The sequence below is a fragment of the Stenella coeruleoalba genome (genome assembly GCF_951394435.1).
Source record: "Stenella coeruleoalba genome assembly, chromosome: 7".
NCBI lineage: Eukaryota > Metazoa > Chordata > Mammalia > Artiodactyla > Delphinidae > Stenella > Stenella coeruleoalba.
In genome coordinates, this window is record NC_137153.1 from 51,043,029 (window position 1) to 51,065,450 (window position 22,422).

Here is a 22,422-nt window from a genome sequence, read left to right on the forward strand (position 1 = left end):
TGGTAGAACAGACGGGATGTGATACCCCTATGGTAGAACTTGCACTGAAATGAATCTGCTTGCACAGCTTCCCTAGTAAACTATGAGCTACTTCCTTGAAGTGTTGGATCAAATGTTATCTTCAGGGTGGGGCCTGCGCTCACCACTATATTTAGGTCAGCAGCCCTGACCCTGCACTCCAAGCTCTCCTCTCTCTGCTTTTTTTCTCCTTAGCCCTTAGTCTCTTGTAATATATACTGTAGAGCTTGTTCTTTTGTTTCCTTCTACCAGAATGTAAGTTTTATGAAGAGGAATTTTTTGTCTCTTTGCTTATCCTCAGGGATTAGCAAAGAGCAGATTTTCTATAATCACTGAACAAATGAATGCTGAATGTTGGTGAGAAATATGTAGGATGACTTTTTTTAAAATTTATTTTATCTATTTTTGGCTGCGTTGGGTCTTCGTTGCTGTGCGCGGACTTTCTCGAGTTGCGGCGAGCGGGGGCTGCTCTTCACTGTGGTGCGTGGACTTCTCATTGCGGTGGCTTCTCTTGTTGCAGAGCACAGGCTCTAGGCGTGTGGGCTTCAGTAGTTGTGACTCGCGGGCTCTAGAACGCAGGCTCAGTAGTTGTGGTGCACGGGCTTAGTTGCTCTGCGGCATGTGGGATCTTCCTGGACCAGGGCTTGAACCCTACATTCGCAGGCCGATTCTAAACCACTGCGCCACCAGGGAAGCCCTAGGATGACTTTTAAATACAGAATTTTATTTTTCACAATTCCATGTTGAGAAGGGTCTCACTTAATATTGGTTGGATAAAATTAAATTTATGTACCAGGTTTGTAATCAAGAATTTTGGTGATCTATTGCTTTTACCTTTAAACCTGAGGGGGTAATTTGATACTTAGGACATTGATAATCATGTGAAATAGAAAAGACTAAATAAAGTGACCTTTGAATTAAATGGGTCCAGAAGATTGTGTATTTTTAATTAAAATATGCAATTAAATTTGTAATTAAAGTATGCTATTAAAAGCAATGTAGGTGGCAAGGGAACGGCTGCTGCTTTGAATTATGCACCGTTTGGGATAAATTGGAGTTTACTGTGTTTCCCACTAGCACTTTGTCACTAAACAGATTCTATTCCTGCTCTGACCCCCGCGCAGCTCTCAATGTGCCTCAGTCCCATTCAGAGGCCTTGGAGTGTTTCAGCTCTGTGCTTTAGATCACTTGACCATGGCTCTAAGCAGCCTGTTTATAACTGTTCTCCTTATGCCAAGGAACAGTTTATAAGTAATTGTTCTGTCTCTTGTGAAGAAGTGATCCTTCTCTGTGGCATATATTTAGATTAAAAAGAAGGGTGCAAAACAGAAGGCATCCACACAGACACTGTCTACAGAATACCATGCGCGGAAGTGCGGTATTGAGCTGGAGCTTTCAGTACCTGCTTTTGAAGGTTTTAGTCCTATGACTGTAGAGATACCTTCCTCCATAGTGAAGTTTTAGAATCCCAGCTGTGACTGTTAGGACCAAGACTTAGATTAATGCTTCCAAAATCCCTAAGAGCATGGGACCACGAGTAGCTTGTGAGGATAGCTGGGGACGAGTGGCATTGACCTTATTCTTGATGTTCAGCTACCAGAGGAATTTTTTGGCTTCTAAAGACAGGATTTATTTGTCTTGAAGGCTTTTTGGGGTGAGCCTTAGCTTTGTCATTTTGTTCAGAAGTTTCTTTTGATCATGTTGGTTTCCATAATTGTTATACTTGGAATTTAAATGTAGAGCTTTATAGGTTTTTTAAAGAAGTGATTCTTGGTTTTGAGATTGTCAATATGCACATTCTAAATTCAGAATGACGTGAAAAATAGATTTGGAGGATATGGTTAAATGATGCTTGGTTTCCAAGCCTTCCTTGGTAGTTTATGACTGTTACTAGCTGATGCATACAAAAGTGGGAAAAAGTGGGTCCAGGCTAAATATTTTTTCTTGATGTTTGACTTGCTACTGCTTCTATTTATTAAAACTCTACTCATAATAATCTGAAACAGGCACTATATAAATAAGGTGCCTTTACATTGTCATAGGAATGAATAACAGTGTAGGAATTCATATATACTGAAATTGATATTTGCACAAGAAGTACTGGAATTTGAGACAGTAGGCAACTGTCTCAAAACAAGTTTTTGTGGTAGAGCTCTGTTAGAAAATGTGTGGTTACATTATATTTCAGGCATACTGAAGGTGACCCAGGTTCAGATATAAACTAGTTGTGAATTGAGGGGAGAAGAACATAGCATTTCAGAGTCTTGGATTCAAGTCCTGACCACCACTTTCTGCCTGTTTTTTCCTTTAAGGAAGCTGATTGACCTTGCCCAGCTTCAGATACCATTTCTTCCTTACAGGGAAGAATATGAGTATCTCACAAGATCAGTGTGAGGCTAAAATTAAACACTAGAACACCACACAGCTTAAAGATGAGAATGGGGAGAGTCTTGCCTATCTTTATATCATTTGTGATGCCTCTGTGTATTTTAAGCATCCAACACATATTTGCTGACTTGATTAACTCACTTTAAAATGAAAATCTGTGAAGTTACTAACTCCCTTGTAGTTCCAATGCCAACATGTTAATGCATCTACTACAGTGGATTTGGGAATGCAGCCGTTTAGCAGCAAATATCTCCTTTCATATTATTTTACTTAGGGTAGTAATAACATTTTGCTTACCTTAAATACTAATTGGCAGGTGTTGCTCTTTCTAATACTACCACTAAGCAAATTAGAAACTTTGTGGCAGAGAGCTCATCTGGGCATAAATATTGATTTTACTCAATTTCCAACAGTTGAAATTTGGTTGACTCCTCATTAAAACTAGCCATGGCTGCTTGAGGGGGTCAGGTCAAAGACCCATTCATTCAATGGCTAGACCATCTGATGGTGACATTGATGATAATACCTTTGGTTAAATTAATAACACCACTGCGCTTCTCATTCGTGCATTTAGCAAACTTCTTGAGTGCCTACAATGTGCTAGGAGTAAGAGCTCAGAGGACAGGGCAAGAGACAGCTAAGCAGGTTAGGATTTTTTACTTTACCCAGTGACCCAACTCCAGCAGGCACTGCTCTGCTAGAGAGTGACCTCGGTAGGCAGTAAACTGTTTCTCTGAAGTGATGGATAACTTGAAGATTTTAGAAGAAAGACATCTACTGGTTTTTTAAAAATGCATCTGTAAAAAAGGCAGTCTTCTTGCAGCGTCACTTCGCATGCCCAGACCATCAGCATCTGGCCCCTCTAAGAGCTCCCAGAAGCCTTATTTGCAGCCTCAGAGTATCTCTCACTATTAAAACTGTGATTCTCAGCCTTGGCTGCATATGTTAGAGTCACCAGGCTTTAAAAAACCTGGTATCAATGCTTCATAATAGACCAATTTAAAAAGAAAAACTTGGGGAAAGGGACTCAGGCATTAGTTTTTGTTTTTGTTCTTGTTTTTGTTTTTTAAGCTCTGTAGATGATTCCAGTGTGTACCAAGATTAAGAAAGGACTTTGATTAGAAGCTGCCAAAATACAGGTGTGAGGGTGGTGGAGAGGGTAGGTAGGAGAAATGGACTCAATGCTAGTACAATTGATAATTTGATTAATTTTGTTATAGAATAGCAGTGTGACAAAACCACCCAGTGTTCACTTTGCCTTTCCTTCCCCTGTTATATTGGTAGCATCTTTCTGGTTTAATTTTAAATGAATACATGTAAACTCCTTAACATGTAGTAGATATATGTTATTTTTCCTCACTTTATTTTTTGACTGGAGTGGTCTACCTCCGTCAATAGTGAATGTTCTCATCACTGCCTTAGCAACTTCACTGGGTAGGAATTATCCTCATTCTAGAAATAAGGAAGTTAATGACTCAGAGAGGTTAAGTAGTTTCTTCAAAGTCACACAGCTGGTAAACAGCAGAGCCAGGATTAGAACTTCTGTGTGTTTATCTCCAAAGCCTGTATTCTTTTCATCATAAACAGCTTCTTTGAGCAGATTTTTTAATGTTCAGCCTATTTGAATCCTGCTCAGTGACAACAGAACTGCAACACATTTCATAAGAGGGCACTGTGCATGCAATAGACACATGATAAATGTCAAATTAGGAAAAAACTGAATGCTTAAAAATGCAGTGGTTTCACATGCAACTTTTAAAAAACAGAGCCTCGAGTAAAACACAATCTATATGAGTAGTGTGAGAAAAAAAAAAAGAACTGAATTAGTTTTAGCTCTCTCCTAACCCCCTTTTTTAAAAACAGAAAAAAATATAATTTGATAAAAGGGTATAAGCTAGCAATGATTATCCCCTCAAAATTATTGTGGTCCCCAAAATATAATCCCAAGTTTTCATGGTTATTAGGCATTGTGTTTAGCCTTCTCTCTCTCTCTCTCTTTTTGTATACTTATAAAGAACCACATTGACCACTCTGGTTAGCCTATTCTAAATATCTGTATTCATAACCACTTGGACCTAAGGTGCTGCTTAAAAGAAAAAAAAAAAATCCCTTTTTTTTTTTTTGCCATGAAATTGATCCAAAAATGGTAATTAATAAGAAGTATTTGGACCTTTACTGGGAATCTTCCAGGAAACCCTCAATCGGTTTGGTTTGACTTTTAGTAGACTAAATCTTTTTAATGTCCATTTTTGTCACCACCCGTATAGTGTCTCTCGCCTTTTCAAACTGAGAAACTTGCCCTTAGTTGAAAAATGGAGACCTTTAGGATTGGCTTTACTTGTCTGTGCGTTCCATTGATTCCGATCTCTTGTTACTTCCTATAGAGTCGGGACACATCAGTGAGCCAGAGGCGAGAGGGCTCAGGTGATGGATAAAAGCAACAATAGACTCATTTGGAAGCAACTCTTACTCCAGAATTATTCTGTTTTTTATCTTTGTTTATGCTTTTCTTTCTTTTCCACATGTTCTCATGGGCTTGGATGTCCTCAAGTGTAAATCTTTGTGTTCATATTTCCCTGTATTCCTTAGCTAGGTCTTCAGACCCCTTTTAGAAAATTGGATTCAGTTTATTTGAATAAGCTCCTCTAAAATTAATGTACTTATGCATATACACACATATATTACATGTACACACACACATACTCACGATTCTCCACCGTTTTAGAATCTGAAATAATTGTACTTGGTAAAGGCTGTAAATTTGTCAGGGTAATGTGTACAGAACACTGACAGATTCTTGGTTGATGCTTTTCACTTTCCAATTTTATGGGTAAGGAAACTGAAGCTGAAAAAGTCGTGCCCATGAAGCCCACACAGCAGCTCAGTGGAGACTTGCACCCACAGTTTCCGAAGCTGAATGTTGCCTTGCTGCTGGGTGCTCTGGCTCAGGCAGGACATGTATGATGGAACACTTTGGGTATGTGTGTTTTTTAAACAGCGCAGCTTGCTGAGTTCTAACTGATGTTTAAACTTGCAACTGTAATAGACAGGAGATGAAAAAAGGCCACATGTATATTTCTAGAAGAATTAATGTAGACTTTTTTTTTCTATTGAGAGAATGTGCTGGCATTAATGACAAGACCATATGCCAGAATGAAAGTGGATGTCTGTCATCAGTGGTGTAGAGCTAATGTATGCCTTTTTCCCATTCCCTTTCATTAGGGCAGAGCTTGGGCTATGGCTTTGTGAACTACATTGACCCTAAGGATGCAGAGAAAGCTATCAACACCTTGAATGGATTGAGACTTCAAACCAAAACAATAAAAGTAAGTTTATGGTTTTTTTTGTTTTTTTTTTATATTTGCTTGCAGAACAGAGGTTAAAAGAATTAAGGTCTACTTGCAGTTCTTTCCTTTATTCATTTTGTGCCCATATGGACACTTCTCTGGGAGGCATAGCAGAATTTTTTTGTTTGTTGCATGATGAGGGAAACTTTATTCATGAGTACTACATGTAATTACGTGTTAACAAAGGGACAGAGCAGCAACTTTCTCAGATAAGTACTTTATGAAACTTACTGAATTAAATTTCCTTCTTTGATAGAGAATTACTTGCCTATAATTTGAAGAAACCTTATACCATTTCTTCTAGCACAGGGGTTGGCATTCTTGTTCTGTGAAGGGCCAGGTAGTAAATATGTTAGGCTTTGCCGGCCGTGCAGTCTGTGTCACAACTTCTCAATTTTGCCCTCATAGCTTGAAAGAAGATATAGCCTCCATATGAACAAATAGATGTGGCTGTGATCCTATAAAACTATATTTATGGGCACTGAAACTTGAATTTCATGTAATCTTCATGTGTCACAAAATAGTCTTTTAATTTTGTCCCAATCATTAAAAAATGTAAAAATCATTCTTAGTTCTTGGGTCATAGAAAAACATGTCCTTGGGCTGTAGCTTGACTCTGTTCTGGCAGATTCAGTTTACTTTGAGGAGACTGACTAGAAGAGTGTACATGCCACACAGGTTATTTTTTCTGTTACAGTTTTCTTTTCAAGACAAATGGTAAATAATTTTATGGATGTTTTTCCTGCTTTTTTGAATTTTTGAAATTCTGATGTAAATTCTCTCTGGATAAGAAGTTAATCCAGTTTGCTGTGTAGATTTCTTTTCCTTTAGAATATGAAAGGGACGTTGCCTCTGGCAGAAGCTTAGTTCACGTGCCATCAGTTTTCCCTCTCCTGCCCAGTGCATCAGTCTTTCTCACTGAGTCTGGATGAGGCTCCCAAGTATTTTTTTCAAAATAGTGTTCCAGACAACCTCTGTCAATTGACTCAAGTTGGAACCTATTTTCCACCCTTGATTTAAGAACTCAGCTCAGACCATCGCCTGGAGTGGTAAGGGGAAGTTAGCCACAGCTGACTGTGGTATCCATCTAGCTTAGAGACGTGTCTAGAAGATTTCTGCTCATTTTCTCAGGTATCTGGAAATGCAGTGTCATCTTGTGCTTAAAAGTTGCTTCTCTCAGGGCTTCCCTGGTGGCGCAGTGGTTGGGAGTCCGCCTGCTGATGCAGGGGACATGGGTTCCTGCCCCGGTCTGGGAAGATCACACATGCCGTGGAGCGGCTGGGCCTGTGAGCCATGGCCGCTGAGCCTGCGTGTCCGGAGCCTGTGTTCCGCGACGGGAGAGGCCACAACAGTGAGAGGCCCGCGTACCGCAAAAAAAAAAAAAAAAAAAGTTGCTTCTCTCAGAGTTGTCAGTTAAGGTAATTCACTAGCCCTGGGTAGTTTTGACATCTTGTTCTTTATATTTTTTGGCCCAGAGGGAAAATGCCTCCCACCACTGTCTCATCTAAAGGAAACTGTATGCAGTGGCCCCCAAATATACTTGGATGTAAGATATCCGAGATTCTGCATGTTTCTTGGTCAAGAAAATGTCCTACGTACAAACCGTCTGATTATTAGATTTCTAATCCATTCTAAGATTGCAAACACTTGTTTATTTTGACCTTGTTTTTTCAATCTGGATGATTTTTTCTAATTGTCCACACTTCTTTGCACGCTCTCTGTTTGTGTCACAGAGATTAACCTTTTAATAGTACTGTTAAGTGTAATGATCAAGTGTCCTTAAAAAGAAGACATCCAATGTCCAGTTACCGTCAGATTGTTTTGTGAATGCTGTATCCTACTGCAGATTTTTGTGAGGCTCCCAACTTAAACTGACTTCAGGATTGCTGCTAATTTATCGTAGTTTTGAGGTCCTGAGTGGTGGTTAAGAAGAAAATGGAATAGATGGTTGGATTGACATACCCTTTTCTCCATTCCAGAAGTATCACCCTCATTTCATTCTACTGAGTCAGCTCTTTTGCTCTAAATCAGTTCTTTTGCAGTAAGGTCCACGAGAAGGTAGAAATGCAGGGGACACAGGTCTCCATAGAAGAAATACCCATGGCCTGCACAGAGACCACTGGTGACAGCTGCTTCCTCACTGTCCATCACCCGGCCTTCTCTTCAGGGCCCAGCTGCTCAGGCAGAATACGTGGAAGAAAGGACAGTAATGCCTTGTGGCTTTTACGCCACATGTGGCATCTGCTACTTTTCTTTGGATTTTCTGAGATGGGGGTGGAGGTGGTGGGTAAGCAGCAGGCTACTTCTTTCCCCACCCCCATTCAGTTCCTGCAAAGATACCAGATAACAGCTGGTGTCCTCAATTTGGCCCACATTTCTCTGAGGCAAAGCAGACCATTTTCCAAAACTACATAGCACCATTTTTGTCTATTTGTTCTTTCTATGTGTGTTTTTTTCCCCCTTATTTTCAGTTAGATGTGTCTTGTGTTCTTATACAACATCTGAGCCAGGTTTTTCCTAGTGTTCACTGCTCTAAGTACCCTTTGGAAGTTGTATTTAAGCCTTTCCGGTCCGTATTCTGTAAATTAGTCTCTTTTTCCTTTCTCCAGTCCGTCCTGGTTGTGACCGTCAAAAAACACCACTTTCCTCATATTGCTTCTCACTCAAAATTCTCTCATATTCCCCTACTCTTTTACCATATCATTTGGCTTAACTTTGGAGTGACCCAGTGTTATTACTGTTCTCTATGGTAGTCAGACTGGCTTTTTGCTTGCAAGTGGATCTTATTTCCAGCCTCTGCATATATGCTCATACAGCTCCCACTTCCTGGCATACTCTTTCTCACTCAGTTTATTTTTTATTTATTTTTTAAAATAAATTTATTTATTTATTTTTGGCTGCGTTGGGTCTTTGTTGCTGTGCATGGGCTTTCGCTAGTTGCGGTGAGCGGGGGCTACTCTTTGTTGCTGGCGGGCTTCTCATTGCGGTGGCTTCTCGTTGCGGAGCACGGGCTCTAGGCATGCAGGCTTCAGTAGTTGTGGTGCGTGGGCTCAGTGGTTGTGGCTCGTAGGCTCTAGAGTGCAGGCTCAGTAGTTGTGGCGCACGGGCTTAGTTGCTCCGTGGCATCTTCCCGGACCAGGGCTCGAACCCGTGTCCCCTGCATTGGTAGGCGGATTCTTAACCACTGCACCACCAGGGAAGTCCCTCTCACTCAGTTTAACAGCAATCATCTCATCTTTTAGAGCCTGTCTGAAGTTCTTTCTTCAGCTGCTGCCTTCCTGGGTTGTTCTAACTTGTGTTGGGTTCCCCCCTTCTTTGAAATATGTTCTCTTTACCCATGAGGAATCACAGAAGTTTTGGGGTCGAAGGGACCCATATATGATTTAGACTCAAGCACTAACCTCTGCCCCCAGTAAAAGAGTTGAGACCTAGGTAGTGGTCATAGAGTTTAGCTTAGACCAGGCAGTTGAAGACAGAGCTGTGACTCAAATCCTTGTCTTTTGATATCTACACTAAAACTCTTGCCGTGACACCATGCTTTCCGTTAGAAAGCTGCAGTAGATTAATTCATGTATACGTTATGTACAAGTGTACAAGTGTTTGTGCACCCTTGAGTTCAGGTTTCTCATATGTCTTCCAGACCACCTAGCATTTATGCATTTTATAGATTGGAATATTAAAACAGTGAATCAAGTGCTGTGAAAGGTGGTTTATTTAGCAGTTTCTCCTGGGGCTTCCTAGTAGCATTAGCCCAGTAGGGTTTTGTGCAATAGAGGGATGGTATGTTGAATAAATGACGAATATTCAGTATTTCTGCAATGAGTAAAGCAAAGTCCCTCAGGCACTGTGAAATCCTAAAGCAGTTATTCCCAAACTTGGTTGTATCAAAATCACAAGGAGAGTGAGTTAGAAGTACAGGTTCTGGGACCCACTTCAGACCTACTCAATCAGTGTCCAGAGGTGAGATGCAGGAATCTGTTTTTAATATGCTTTCTAGGTAATTTGTGACAGTGAGTCTAAGACCTAGCACTTAGAAACTACCAAAATGTACGTTTTTTTGAATAGATGGTTTCTCTAAACACTTGGTATTTTTGCATGCAAAGTTCCATTTGTCTTCATCTTTTACCTTGATAATCTTCTTCTGGATAATTCACTTAACTGGAATATTAACCATGCTTTTTTTTTGAGCGTGCTGAATGCTAGTTTAGTATTCGGAGTAAAAAGCAGTTCATGCAGTTTTCACTTTTTAAGAGGTGTGGCTTAGAAATTAGAAAAACTTAATATGTTCACCTTATGTTAGAGAGAGGTTTATTTATTATGAATAGCAGCATTCATAGGTTAAAGGTTCAAGATGAGGATCACTTTTTTTTCCTGGTTGGGTTAATGTCCCAGCAGCTTACATTGCTGGTGACATCACACCATCCTTGAACTGCACAGGAGACAGTCATGATGGGTTAAGCCTACCCGCGTTGTCCCTAATAATCAGCTGGTAAATAAAGTGGATATTACAAGATGTTTTTAACTTTTGATATTAAGGAGGGTAGTAAAAAGGGAGTATATGCACAATTCTTTCCAATCCTAAAGGAAAATGTATTTTTTTGCCTAGGTTAATGGCATCAGACTTAAATTCATAATTAGCAGAGTAAAAGCATTCATTTCTGAAAATACTTAGACTTTCCCCCCATATCAAGTACTGTGAATAAGAGAATATCACATACACAGTAAAATGGATATCTTGACTCCCAGCATCTCTTCCAACTCCTCCCCCTCCTACAACGGGCCTAGGAAGCTTTATTCCACAAAGTGGGCTTGCTTCATCTGAAAGTAGTAGGAGCTATTATCTCAAGGAATAGAGAACTTTTCAGCATTATTGATAGGTACTACCCTTAGAAATCCATGTCTTCTGTCTCACAACAGAAGAAACCCTGTCTAGAAATGCTACCAGCATAGAAAAACTGCCTAGATTTGGTTTTGATTAAATTGATTTTTCTTAATCATTCAGATGTAAGTCAGATTAAATCTTACCTTGGCTTAAAAGTTATTAATTGACATACATTAATTTGGAATTTCTCGTATTAAAACTAATTAAACTACCATTTCAGTCTGTATGGAAAAACTGTTATAAAAAGTTGGAATATTAATTACAAATAGTAATATCCATTCCTTAAAGTGTTCAGTTTATTAGAGAGCAATTAAGTAAAGCTTAATAAACCTTTATTCTAAGCTACTGTATTGCTTTTAATTTTTTGTTAAATTTATACCATTTCCTAGCTTATCCTTTTCTCAGTAAATGTCATGTTTGCAGACTCTTTTGCTGTTTAGCATGAACTATATCCTTAATCTAGGAGGAATATAGAACTACATTTCTGAAATCTTACCCTCCCTGGCATTGCGTAAGTGATTTAACTGGCTCTGTAATCTTGGACTTATCTTTTAACCATTTAAGTTTCTATCTATATCTGTAAAATCTTTAAAATTAATGAATTAACTTATCACTGAGTATGTTTATTACCTGACTCTTAACTTTCCGTAGTCTTCCAAATTGCATATTAAGAAAAGGTGTAACTGTTTTTAATGAACTCATGGTTATCATATAGAATGGTTTAGTTGAGAATGCATTTAGAATGAAATGAAGCACCCTGTCCTGAGGAGGTAACAATTTTAACCGTTTCCCTTTGCCACTGTTGAATGTGTAGGAGCCACGGTAAAATTCATACTGGAAACACTTTTCTGGCTCAACCTTCTTTTTGGTTCAGGATTATCTGGGATGGGGTTGGTTTTTATTCATTTAAGTTGTTCATTTATAAATGTTCTGAACATGAGGAAATATCTTGTAGATAGACTGCATAAATCTGCTCCCCACTGTAGAGAAAGAAAGAGCATGGAAGCAGGAATGGGAGAGTGAAGCTTGGCTACAGGCTTGCCTCTTGGTGGATGCTCTGTTTAAAATATCTGCAGCACCATTCTGGGGTGTGGGTTTTATAATAGTAGCAAAGCTGAGAGTTCATACTTTTGTCGGAAGTTTGAAAGCGGGTGTTAGGGAAATCACATAGATTAGCTAGAGGAGAAAGCTGGGTGGGGGTGATGCAGAAATGAGCCTGAGAGCAGTTAGGGATCCGAAAAGGTATGGTACGTGTGGTTTTATAGTGTATGTGAGGGAGAACCACCAAAGAGTTTTGAGCAGAGTAGTGACGGAATTGGACTTGAGTGTTTATTAGGAGGGGAAGATCTGCTTTGCATTTAACTCCACATCTCTCTGAGCATCTCAAGCCACCCTAGTGTTCTTGTGGCTTATGTAGTTGATATTTCCCTTGAAGGTACAAACTGTAGGTGCTTGTAGAAGTGTGGGCTTCACAAATTTATAAAGCATCTTCTATAAAGTGCCCATCAGTTCAACACTTGAGTACAGATCATCATTTACCTTTTACCTTGACCAGATTTGGAAATTTTGAAAGTAATCGTCTGAAGGACAGGCCTCAGATTAACTGGCAACTTTTGAGACGTTATCCTAAATTGTTATTTAGCTGGTCAGATCTCTGAGGGGAGACAAAAAAGTTGAAAATGTGGAGGCAAAAATGGAAACTTTGAGTAAATGATTTCTTTGCCTTTTAAAAAATACAGACTGAGTGCACGTTTTTCTAACTTCATTTTTAACCCATAGTCTGGAACTTTCTAGAGCCATGTGCCAAATTTTAAGTGTACTGCCATATCTGATTATCAGAAACTCTTCAGTGCATTTAGATAAAATTCTTGTATCTATATTGAGTCCAGTTTACATAGTCCTTATGTGAAATGAGGAATAACAGATTTTTTTTGAGTAATGTGTTATTTGTATAATGCACATCATGTGTTTTGTGGAATGATTTATTTTCAGCTTTGATTTTTTAAAACATAAAAAGCCCCAGAGATTTTTACTTATCTCAGGGACCTAGCAGGGTCCAGACTTTGTTTGTCCTGACTTCAGGCCTGTTGTGTTACTTCTGCTCCTTACAAGCTTTGTCCATATTGGGAATTAGACATTTGAAAGTTCCTAGAGGGCAATAACTTGGCATTCTCTGAACAGCTTTTCTGTAGATACTTTTCCACAGTTGTTGGAGCAGAGGCTGAGACTGTACAGAGGAAAGGGTGAGGAGGATGGTTCCTGGGGGCAGTGTCCTAGCTTACTTCCTGTCCATCCCTGCTTGTGAGCCATGGGGGGTGGTGGTGGGAGAGTCTTAGCAGCTGAACTAACCCATTTTCCTTGGGAGGGATTTTATAGATCACTTTATTACCCAAGCATGGCCCTACATTTCCTGCCTGTTTCATAAACGTACATCAGCAAAGGCATTTCTGCAAGGCACTGTTGGCACTTGTCTGCTTAACTTTTCTACTGCTCTTTAAGGGTAGGGTAGGACTTGTTGTTGTTCACGTATAACTCAGGGTAAGTAGTGCTGGGTCAGTTTGGTGGCTTCAGTCTGTTCTTCCAGAGCTAGCTGGAGAGGTTAAGATAGGTGTGCTACCTTCTGAAAAAGTCTCTTAATTCCTTGCTCTATCTGCTTTGTATAGTATTTTCATAGGACTTTTATCCTTTTGCTTGTCTGGATTCATGCCAAAACAATAGTGTCTTGTAGCCAAATACTCCCTTTGGCCAGTGAAAGGAAGCTCAGGTTAAGGGACTTGTTCAAAAACGATATAGCTAATAATAGTACTACTAGGACCAGAAATAGGCCACATTGGCTGATGCCGGCACCTTTTATGGTTTTCTTTCCGTTTCACATTATTGATGTTCAAGCGTCCGTACACTATAAACAAACTGAATATTCTCTTGAGGACCTTGATTTGGGACTTTTAGCGTCCTGAGATTTTCTGAACCAGGCCTCTGTTAGGTGCGAGGGAGTGGAGCTGTGCCTGGTGGTAGAAAAACTCTTTCAGGCTGTGCATGTGAGACAGCCAGACCTCCGGTTTGAGAAGAAAACTGGTATCTGGAGGTCCTATTTAGCAGATAGGTGAGTTAACATCGATTTAAGTATTTCAATGGTAATGGACAGTAAAAGAAGCATTATAGTAACTTTTTGAATCTCTGTTTTATAGGAGACCACTCATTCTTCAAGAATGTTTTTCTGGTAGGTTCCTTTTGAGTCCTAGATGCTAGTTTAAAAATCACAGAAAAGTGCATTTGTCTCTCTTTAAATTTGTGTGGGCTCTTTACAAAAGCATGTGTAGTCGATTTTCTTTCACTCCCACCTCTGCCAGGTTTTCCTGTAATTGCCTTTAGCATCAGTTCTCAGCCATAAGTACTACATCAGAATTCTTGGTGGAGCTTTTGCTTCGGGAAGTTTCTTGGCATGCTGTTTATGAGCAAGCAAGAGAGGCGGCTATATTTTGAAAACAATACAGGAAATTGATTACTTACCCCTGTCCCTGCCACCCCACCCCACCCCACCCCACCTTTGAAGAACTCCTTTGAATGCTGCATCAGGACGTGGAGTCACAAGTCCTGGGTTCCTGTTTTGCTCTTGCTCTGTTGGCCTAATTCGCTCATTTATAAAATGGTAGAGATGGTCCCAGGTTACATAGTTCCGGTGAAACGATTGACTTGACATCTAGAGGTAGAAAATACTTGTGTTGACCTGTTGTTTTCAGAGACAGAATATCAAGAATATTCCATTGTTTTTCAGTCTGCATTTTCTATATTAAAGTGGTATTTTAGAAGTCTAGTTGGGGAGGAATTAAAAAGCTACTTTTACTCTGAAGAAAGTAGTCACAATGTTTAATTCTTTGGTGCAGTTTTGTTGGATATTTTTAAAATGGCTCTAGTTACCTTGTGTTATAGAGAAGTAGATTTTGAAAAAAATAAATCATGCTAATAGGCTTTCTTTTGGGTCATTAGTACCAGGTTACCTCCTCCCAGGGGAATGAGAGGTTTAATCCTTCCTGCATAGGTTCTGGGCTTGCTAATGAGTCTTGAAATGACCCACAGGTGAGCCGAAGGAAGGGCAAGCAGAGTGCCTGCCTGGCCCTGGAAACTTATAATTCAGAAAATGCTTTAGTTTCCACAAATTTTGTTAAATGACTCTTTAGAAATTTGACCATTTCTGACCACCCAAACGACCCTGTTCACCTTCCTAGAAAGATTCCAGAGCCATTGAGAGAGGCTCTGACCTCATAGAATCAAGCACAGCAGCCTTTTCGAGACTGGCTATACTGATGGGCTCCCCAACCCAGCTGAGCCGCTTGCAGCAGGTCCGGTTCTCAGAAATACCTTTGGATGGGTTTTATGGGCTTTGTTTTACTTTTGCATTTTTGTATTTGCTGGTGATTTATAGTCACATATACTTTCAAGCTACCTGGGAGTTTGTGTTATCCAGAAACCAACACTGGTGGATGGTGAAGAGAAGGGCTTGACATCTGTAATTTTTATGAGCTCTCCAGGAAACCCAAACACGCCCCAGAGTTTGAGACTTTTACCTATTTAAAATCCCTCAACATAAGAGACTGCTAAAACTTTAATGTTCATCAAAATCACTGGAATGGTCTGGTTGATAAAATGCAGATTTCTGGACCCTAGTCAAGACTTACTGAATATGATTATCTACAGAGTGAGACCAAGGAAATTGTAGTTTAACAAGCACCACAGGTGATTCTTAGCAGGTGGTGGCCTGACCTGAGAACCATTGTTTAGTGGACCTTGATAGTTTACACTTGGATAGGTCTCTGGTGCTTGTTTCAAAACAAATCTATTGATACATGTAAGTAAGATTTTCATTTGTGAGTCCTCTCATAAGCTATCTGGAATGCTTGTGATTAACAGGTGTAATTTTAATGAATATAATGTCATACTTACCCTTTCTCTCACACACATTCATTCTCTCTGTCTCTCATACACAGATGCGCGTGCTCATTTTCAGAGCATTTGAATGTCATTAAATACTTCTAGCGTTACAAGTACGTAAACATCATTTAATGTTTGATTCTGAGAGTGGAGAATTTGCCGCATGGTTCTTCTGGGGCTCATTCATTTACAATGGGTATTTCATAGTATAGAGTTTAGGACTTGAATTTTATGATCCAAGATGGTTGTGAATCCTTAGATTATAGAGGTTGCTTTTACAATACAATAAAAGTTTGTCTCATTTTTATAAACTTCTAGCAACACTCCTGACCCACCCTCCCTAGTATCTGGATACTTGAACTTTCTAGTCAGGGTCTGAATAAATGGGAATTTGCTCTTATCATAAAGGACTCTTACACATAGCATGTTGAAAATATTTAAAGAAAAAAAATTTACTGTGTGCTACCTTAATGTATAAACCTTTTGACCTATAAACTGTATTTTGTCCCAAAGCTGTGGGAAAGTAGTGTGTGCATACTGTTGCCCAAAGGCTTAGTATGTCTCTGTTCTGCTCAGATTTGCAAAAATGGGTTAATAAGTACTTGTCACCAACTTGCAGGGTTTTCCTTAGTGTTCTTCTTCATTAACCAGTGTTCTTGGGGGAATTGTGAAATATGCATTGTCTGCAAACTACTCCGAAGCACAAAGTCAAATGAACTGTGAAGGTGAGGGCTAAAAACACCTCTCTCACCTTTGTACTTTGTTCTTTGAGTATTAAAGAACATTGATCTACCAAGTGGCAAAGGGGATACTATTTGGCGGTTTAATTACCGCCAGTGAATGTTATTGATGCTATCAATCAGTGAGACCCAGGGAAAGGGCATGGTGCCAGACCATTCTGTGCTCCCAACAGTGTAATTAAATACCGTAGAACTGGATTCTCAAGGTAAAGTGAGGTCATCTGAAGCAGGGGAACACTTTGTCTTGCAACAAAGGTAAAGGTGGTTATCTCCTCCTTGCTTCCCCTCTTTACATTTCTGGAGGAGTTCTATGAATGGCAATGAATGATATACAGTCTCTTCTTTGTGTACAGTTAAGGTTGTTGGTGTTTTCCTTAAAAACCCTCTCTCGTAAAATCTTCACAACTGTCATACAAAAGGCTTTAGGAGTACAGTAATTACTTTCTGTTAAAGCTGTTTGGGGGAATATATAGCTCAGGTGTCTAATAGATATTTGGAGAATCAGAGATTGTCTTTGAATGAGACTATTAGTCCCGCAAATCAGCTCATTTAAAAAAGCTTTCCCCATGATTATTCTCTAATGTCTAATCATGTTGAGAGAAAAATATCTTGGTAGGTTTGAAGTTATAAAACATTCAGTAATATTTCAGGGGTTATTCCTTTTAAATTATCTATTGAACACATTTTTCATAGTTGTATAACTTAGGTCAGGTCTACAAAATATATGTAGGTAAAACTTTCTTTGGCTCTGGGGAAGGCTTTTAATAACATTTCTATTGTCCTTTTACTGTATGTTTTATACACACACACACACGTATCTGTTACGCAAATCTCCATCTAGGCCTATTTGAGAGGTAAGAAATGCCATAGCTAATCCAAAATGTTTTCTGTTACTGCCTCTTTTTTTTTTTTAATCGATGTATAACTTATGATGATCAAGTCTTATTTACCAAAGACAGTCTACCCTTGAAAGAGATTTTGGTTTCCTAATTTTTTTTTTTTTTGAGAGTATAAGTGCATACACACACACACCAGATCCCCGACAAATGGGTCAAAACAAGCCCTAAAACAATAATAAATCTTGGCTATTGTAGTATACTTGTAATACAGGTATGGATTGCAGACTGTTTATATTTCTAACAGGTGTTTGAAGGGGGATTGTTGAAATAAACTATCTTCTCCTTTGTTTAAAAGAGGAAGATCGTTAGAAAATTTCCTTCAGAAGTTTGAGGAATAATTTTTTAACATACATTAAAGGTTTAGTAAAAGAGTCTCATCCTATTACAGCCTTATTATATTATATGGAACTATAAAAAGACCAGTGGGGTCAGTCTCCAAGTTTGTAAGGAAGGTCATGTGCTTTAAAAGTTATTATGTTCATTATACATGTGCTTTTCCCCCCTGCTTCTCCCCCACCCTAAAGGCAAAGATATCAATCATAATATTAAAAAATAATTAATTGCAAATTATTGTAAGACTGTACAGTCATGGTTATACAGTCTTGGATAGGGAACACCTATGAGTAATTAATTAATTCTGGAGGCATTTTGAGTGGTTAGTATGTACCAGCCAGCTTTGCTAAATGTTGGAACAGTGCTAAAATGTGACAAGATGTAGTCTTGTCCTTGATGTCATTGTGTAGCAGGGGAGACAGCACTTGCTTTATGTGACCATTATTTGGATGTATGGTAAGTGAATGCAGAGTGCAATGGAAAAGGATATGTCACCAGCTGTTGAGAGGCCTCTGTAATGGTTTCAGAGATGGTAGGGTTTTACAAAATAGGATTTATCAGGGAGAGAAAGAAGAAAGATATTGCACATGAAGGAATGTCTCATCCAAAGACACAGAGGCCTTTATGTGACATGTACTTTTTTGGAGGACACTTGCATCTAAAAACTGTAAGTGTGCTTGTTCTATCAAGTAATAACCTTCTACAAAAATGATTGGTAGAAAAATTTGATCCATCCTAGCCCCATATTTTACATTTATCCTTTTTAAGTGGAGACCTAATTTATAAGAGGAACTATAGGAATGAATTTGGGGCAGATTAATTCATTTGTTCATAGACACATATCTGCCTTGTTTTGAAAAGATCCACTGTGACCTTTGAGACTCATTTAAGATATTTACAGATGGTACCAAGAAGAAATTTCTCTGTGGAGTATTTAGTGTACACACAGAGATAGGATCATTATAATTTCATTACAGTATGTATAAGTAGGTCAGAGAAGACTAGATATCTGAGGTAACATTACAGTGAAGCAGTTTTTTTCTTCTAGTTATAGAACAAAAGGGAACTTATTGTAGATGGTATTCAAATTAACTTTTTTTTTAATTGCCACACTGATTTTTTTTTTGTTTTTTTTTTGTTTTTTCGGTACGCGGGCCTCCCACTGCTGTGGCCTCTCCCGTTGCGGAGCACAGGCTCTGGACGCGCAGGCCCAGCGGCCATGGCCCACGGGCCCAGCCGCTCCGCGGCATGTGGGATCTTCCCGGACCGGGGCACAAACCCGTGTCCCCTGCATCGGCAGGCGGACTCTCAACCACTGCGCCACCAGGGAAGCCCGCCACAATGATTTTTGACTATTCTCCTCACCTAGCTTATGATGGAAAAACTATCTCAGTATTGTATATGTATATGACAAACGCATATACATTTCTGTAACCTGTTACTCCCCTGCTTATAAAAGCTTCACCTTGACGTTTAGGGCTCTACCATTACTATTCCAGTGTTGTCACTGTCCTATAGAAATTTTTATCCTGTCACATCTGGGTTCTTTACTCTTGAAGATGCAAGTCTGACTCTTACCTCCTGCCTTGCTTGGGTCATCCCTGCCTATACTGCCTTATACCACCATCATTACTTACCAAGTTTTATTTGGCCAACAAAGCACTTATTTTTCGCTGCACGTTACCTTTCTCTCCTATTCGGTGGTCTGCTCTCTGAGGGCAGGCATCTTCATCTTCAGAGCACGTCATAGAAAACTTATGCTTTTGTCTGTAATTTCTGAATGAGGAAGTTTCTATTTATTGTTCACAAGAAAGAGTGGGAGACCTGCTCTATGTACTCAAAGATGGGAAAATTCACAATTTAAGTGAAATTAAAAGTGAAACTGTGGCTTCCTGTTAGGTGTTAGGATTCAGTGAAGATATGGGCAAATGATGGGTGTATAAGGGACCTACTGGCTTTTTTTTTCTTTTCTACAATAAATGAAGATTTAGCTGTTATTTTTTTACGTGAGATTTTCTACATAATGCACATGAGCCTGTGTTGTTGTCTATCATCTGTGTCTCTTCCGTATATTCTTTCTCTCTCAAACCTTAGATGGAGTATGTGAAAGTCCTAGAATGTGTAACCTACCAAAATTGGCCTGTTGAGAACCTTTTTCTTTTTCCACACGTTACCAACCAGTAAAAAAAAAAAACTAATTAGCTTTTATTCTAAACAGCTCCAGTTTACTTATATCACATGTAGCGTGTAGTCCCTTCTTTAGGTTTAACTTTGTAACTCAGCTATTTAATCTGTTGACAGTGCCTTAGACACGCTAGATGCTCAAATATTACATAAATTATATTTTAACTTTATTTTGGGGGGTAAAGTTGTGACAGGTATCCTGATAGTATGGTTTTTGTTGGAGATTGCGTCTGATGAAGTTTCAGAATCTTGAAAGAACCCTTAAGAGCTTTTACTGCAGAATAGCTTTCTAAGAATTGGGTGAGTATGGCTATTTTTCTATAAGCCAATTTAACTTGTATTGTTTCCAGTGAAGCACAAAAAGCCAGATTGTTTGGACAAGCATCACACCTTCTAGTCATCTTGTCTGAGAGGTACTTCAGAAATAGCCCCTGCAGGAGGCCGTGGAATAGATTCACTCAGCAGGTATTGGAGTGCTTACTTGGTAGATGGGGCTATCCATACATACACACATATAGGCAGCCCTCGGGTTCACATCTGCAGATATGGAGGGCTGACTCTCTTTGTTGTACTACACTGTTCTATATGAGGACCTTGAGCATCTGTGGATTTTGGTACCCACAGGGGCTCTTTGGATACTGAGGGATGACTGTATGTATAAGAATAAGTTTCAACCCTTTAGGAGCTTAAAGCCTAATACTGTAAAAGCGTTGTAAGTGAATTGCAGTGCTCCCAGTTACTTGGGGGCAGCAGGGAGGCTCTGAGGCAGTCTGCTGCTCTGCTAGTGTTGGAGAAGCCCAAGCACATCTGGGTATTGAGTCCTAAGTACTGAAATTTCCCTTCTCTAAATCTCTCTAACGTCCTCAGAGTATATTTAGTGAAAGTGTCTAAAATGAAAAATTTACAATTCTCCCTGCTAGTGTAGGATTCTTAGTGTTTTTTCATAGTGTGAATTCACATTGAGTCATTAGGCCCTGGTTTCTTGGTGACTCTTGTAACCATCCCATATTCAGAAACATTCATGTAACCCTAATCTAACTTGATGTTAGGCTCTATTTCATGAAGTCCATTTATTGTGTCTACTACTGTCTACCAAAAAAGTATCCTGTTTCTCATTCTGCATTTCACATTAAGCTCTAAGAGACCTCTGAGAGGGAGTGAAGAAGTAGGAGGATTTGATATGTGGCAGTTTCTTTGGAGAAATTGTTGGCTTTTCTTATCAGCCCATTTATAGATGCTAGATGGGAATTCCCTGGCAGTCCAGTGGTTAGGACTCCACACTTTTACTGCCGAGGGCCTGGGTTCGATCCCTCCGGTTGGGGAACTAAGATCCCACAAGCGGCACGGTGCAGCCAAAAAAAAAAGATACTGGATGTTGACCCTGTGTATGACAGTAGGATGGTCTTTCCATCATGCTTTGTTTCAGCCAGGCTCAGGCTTTCCAACCTACTCATCTGCTCTTCTCTTAAAAAATACTTGTTTTGTAATATTGTAATTACAAATTTTATTGTAATGAGAGTTTTGATAATAACTGCAATAGATTTGGAAGAAGCTTTACTTAATCTTTGAACTGTTTTTCTGTTAAAGTACATACATCTTCCTTGTGCCAAACCTCAGAGATACTGGTAATATTTGAGTTTTTTTCTTCCATAAATTGGGGCCTCTGATAATAATAACCAATTAATACCCTGGTTATGAGGATCAATTGAATTAATAAATGTGACATACCCAGGACAGTACCTGGCACATGGTAAGCACTTAATAAATACTAGGAGCTATCATCATCTGTATTGTTACATAATTTTATATATGTGAAATCATTATATTATGATGAAAACATTATTATTGTTCTCCAGCTCTATGCTCTTAGTTTTCTCATTCTGTTTAATCATTGTAAAGTCACTGTGAGGTAAGGACTATCATTAACATCAAATTACAAATAAAGAAATACCCGCTTCAAAGGACCTAAGGAAATTATTCCCAAGTTATATAACTGGTGACAAAGCCAAGACCTGAACTTAGTTCTGTGAGACTCCGTGCCCTATGATCTTACTCCCTTGTAACTTTGGAGAGTTCTAGTGCAAGCACCAGTTTCAGGCCACTAGTTCAAAATATGATCTCTTGTGGCCCGAATTTCACCAGTAATAGTGCATTCCCTTTTGCCGTAAGTTTTTTGACCTAGTACTAAACTAACTCGTGTTTGCCTCAATTCCAGCCTATTCATTATTCATGTTACTTGACGTTTCTAAAGATTATGTGGCCAAAGAAAGAGGCTCATTTCTCACTTTAGATATTAAAAGTAAGGGAATCTGCTTTCTTAACCACTATTGAAAACAACTTAATATAGACAAAGCAGGAATGGATTCTTCGGTGGTTACAGCTGAAACTCCCATCTATTTTTTTTTTTCCATGCCACTTTACTGAAATCACTTTCTAAAATTTTAATGAGCTAAGTGAAGGTATGGGATTGGAAATGGAATACGGAACACTTTAATTGACGGATTCCTGCTTAGACCTTGGAATGACTAATCCACCACCACTGCAGTAGTGGATATGATTTAACCACACACTGCATTCAGATGTCATATCCACTACTATTGCTCTACTTGTGTTTTATTTTTTGGTAAATTCTTTGCGTGCAAAGATCTTGAGGAATTTGGAAGGTATTTGTGGCCTCTCCAAGTTGCATTTCAAGAATATCT

The 22,422-nt window shown here is 39.1% G+C and overlaps 1 protein-coding gene across 12 annotated transcripts in view; it reads left to right on the forward strand.

Annotated features, from left to right (window-relative positions):
* ELAVL2 (ELAV like RNA binding protein 2) overlaps positions 1 to 22,422 on the forward strand; it is a 135,846-nt gene that overhangs the window by 89,867 nt on the left and 23,557 nt on the right. For all 12 annotated transcript variants that reach the window (XM_079927941.1, XM_079927947.1, XM_079927939.1 and 9 more), the window contains one exon: positions 5,629 to 5,732. In XM_079927941.1, the coding sequence (XP_079784067.1) occupies positions 5,629 to 5,732 (104 nt within the window). The remainder of the gene's footprint in view (positions 1 to 5,628; positions 5,733 to 22,422) is intronic.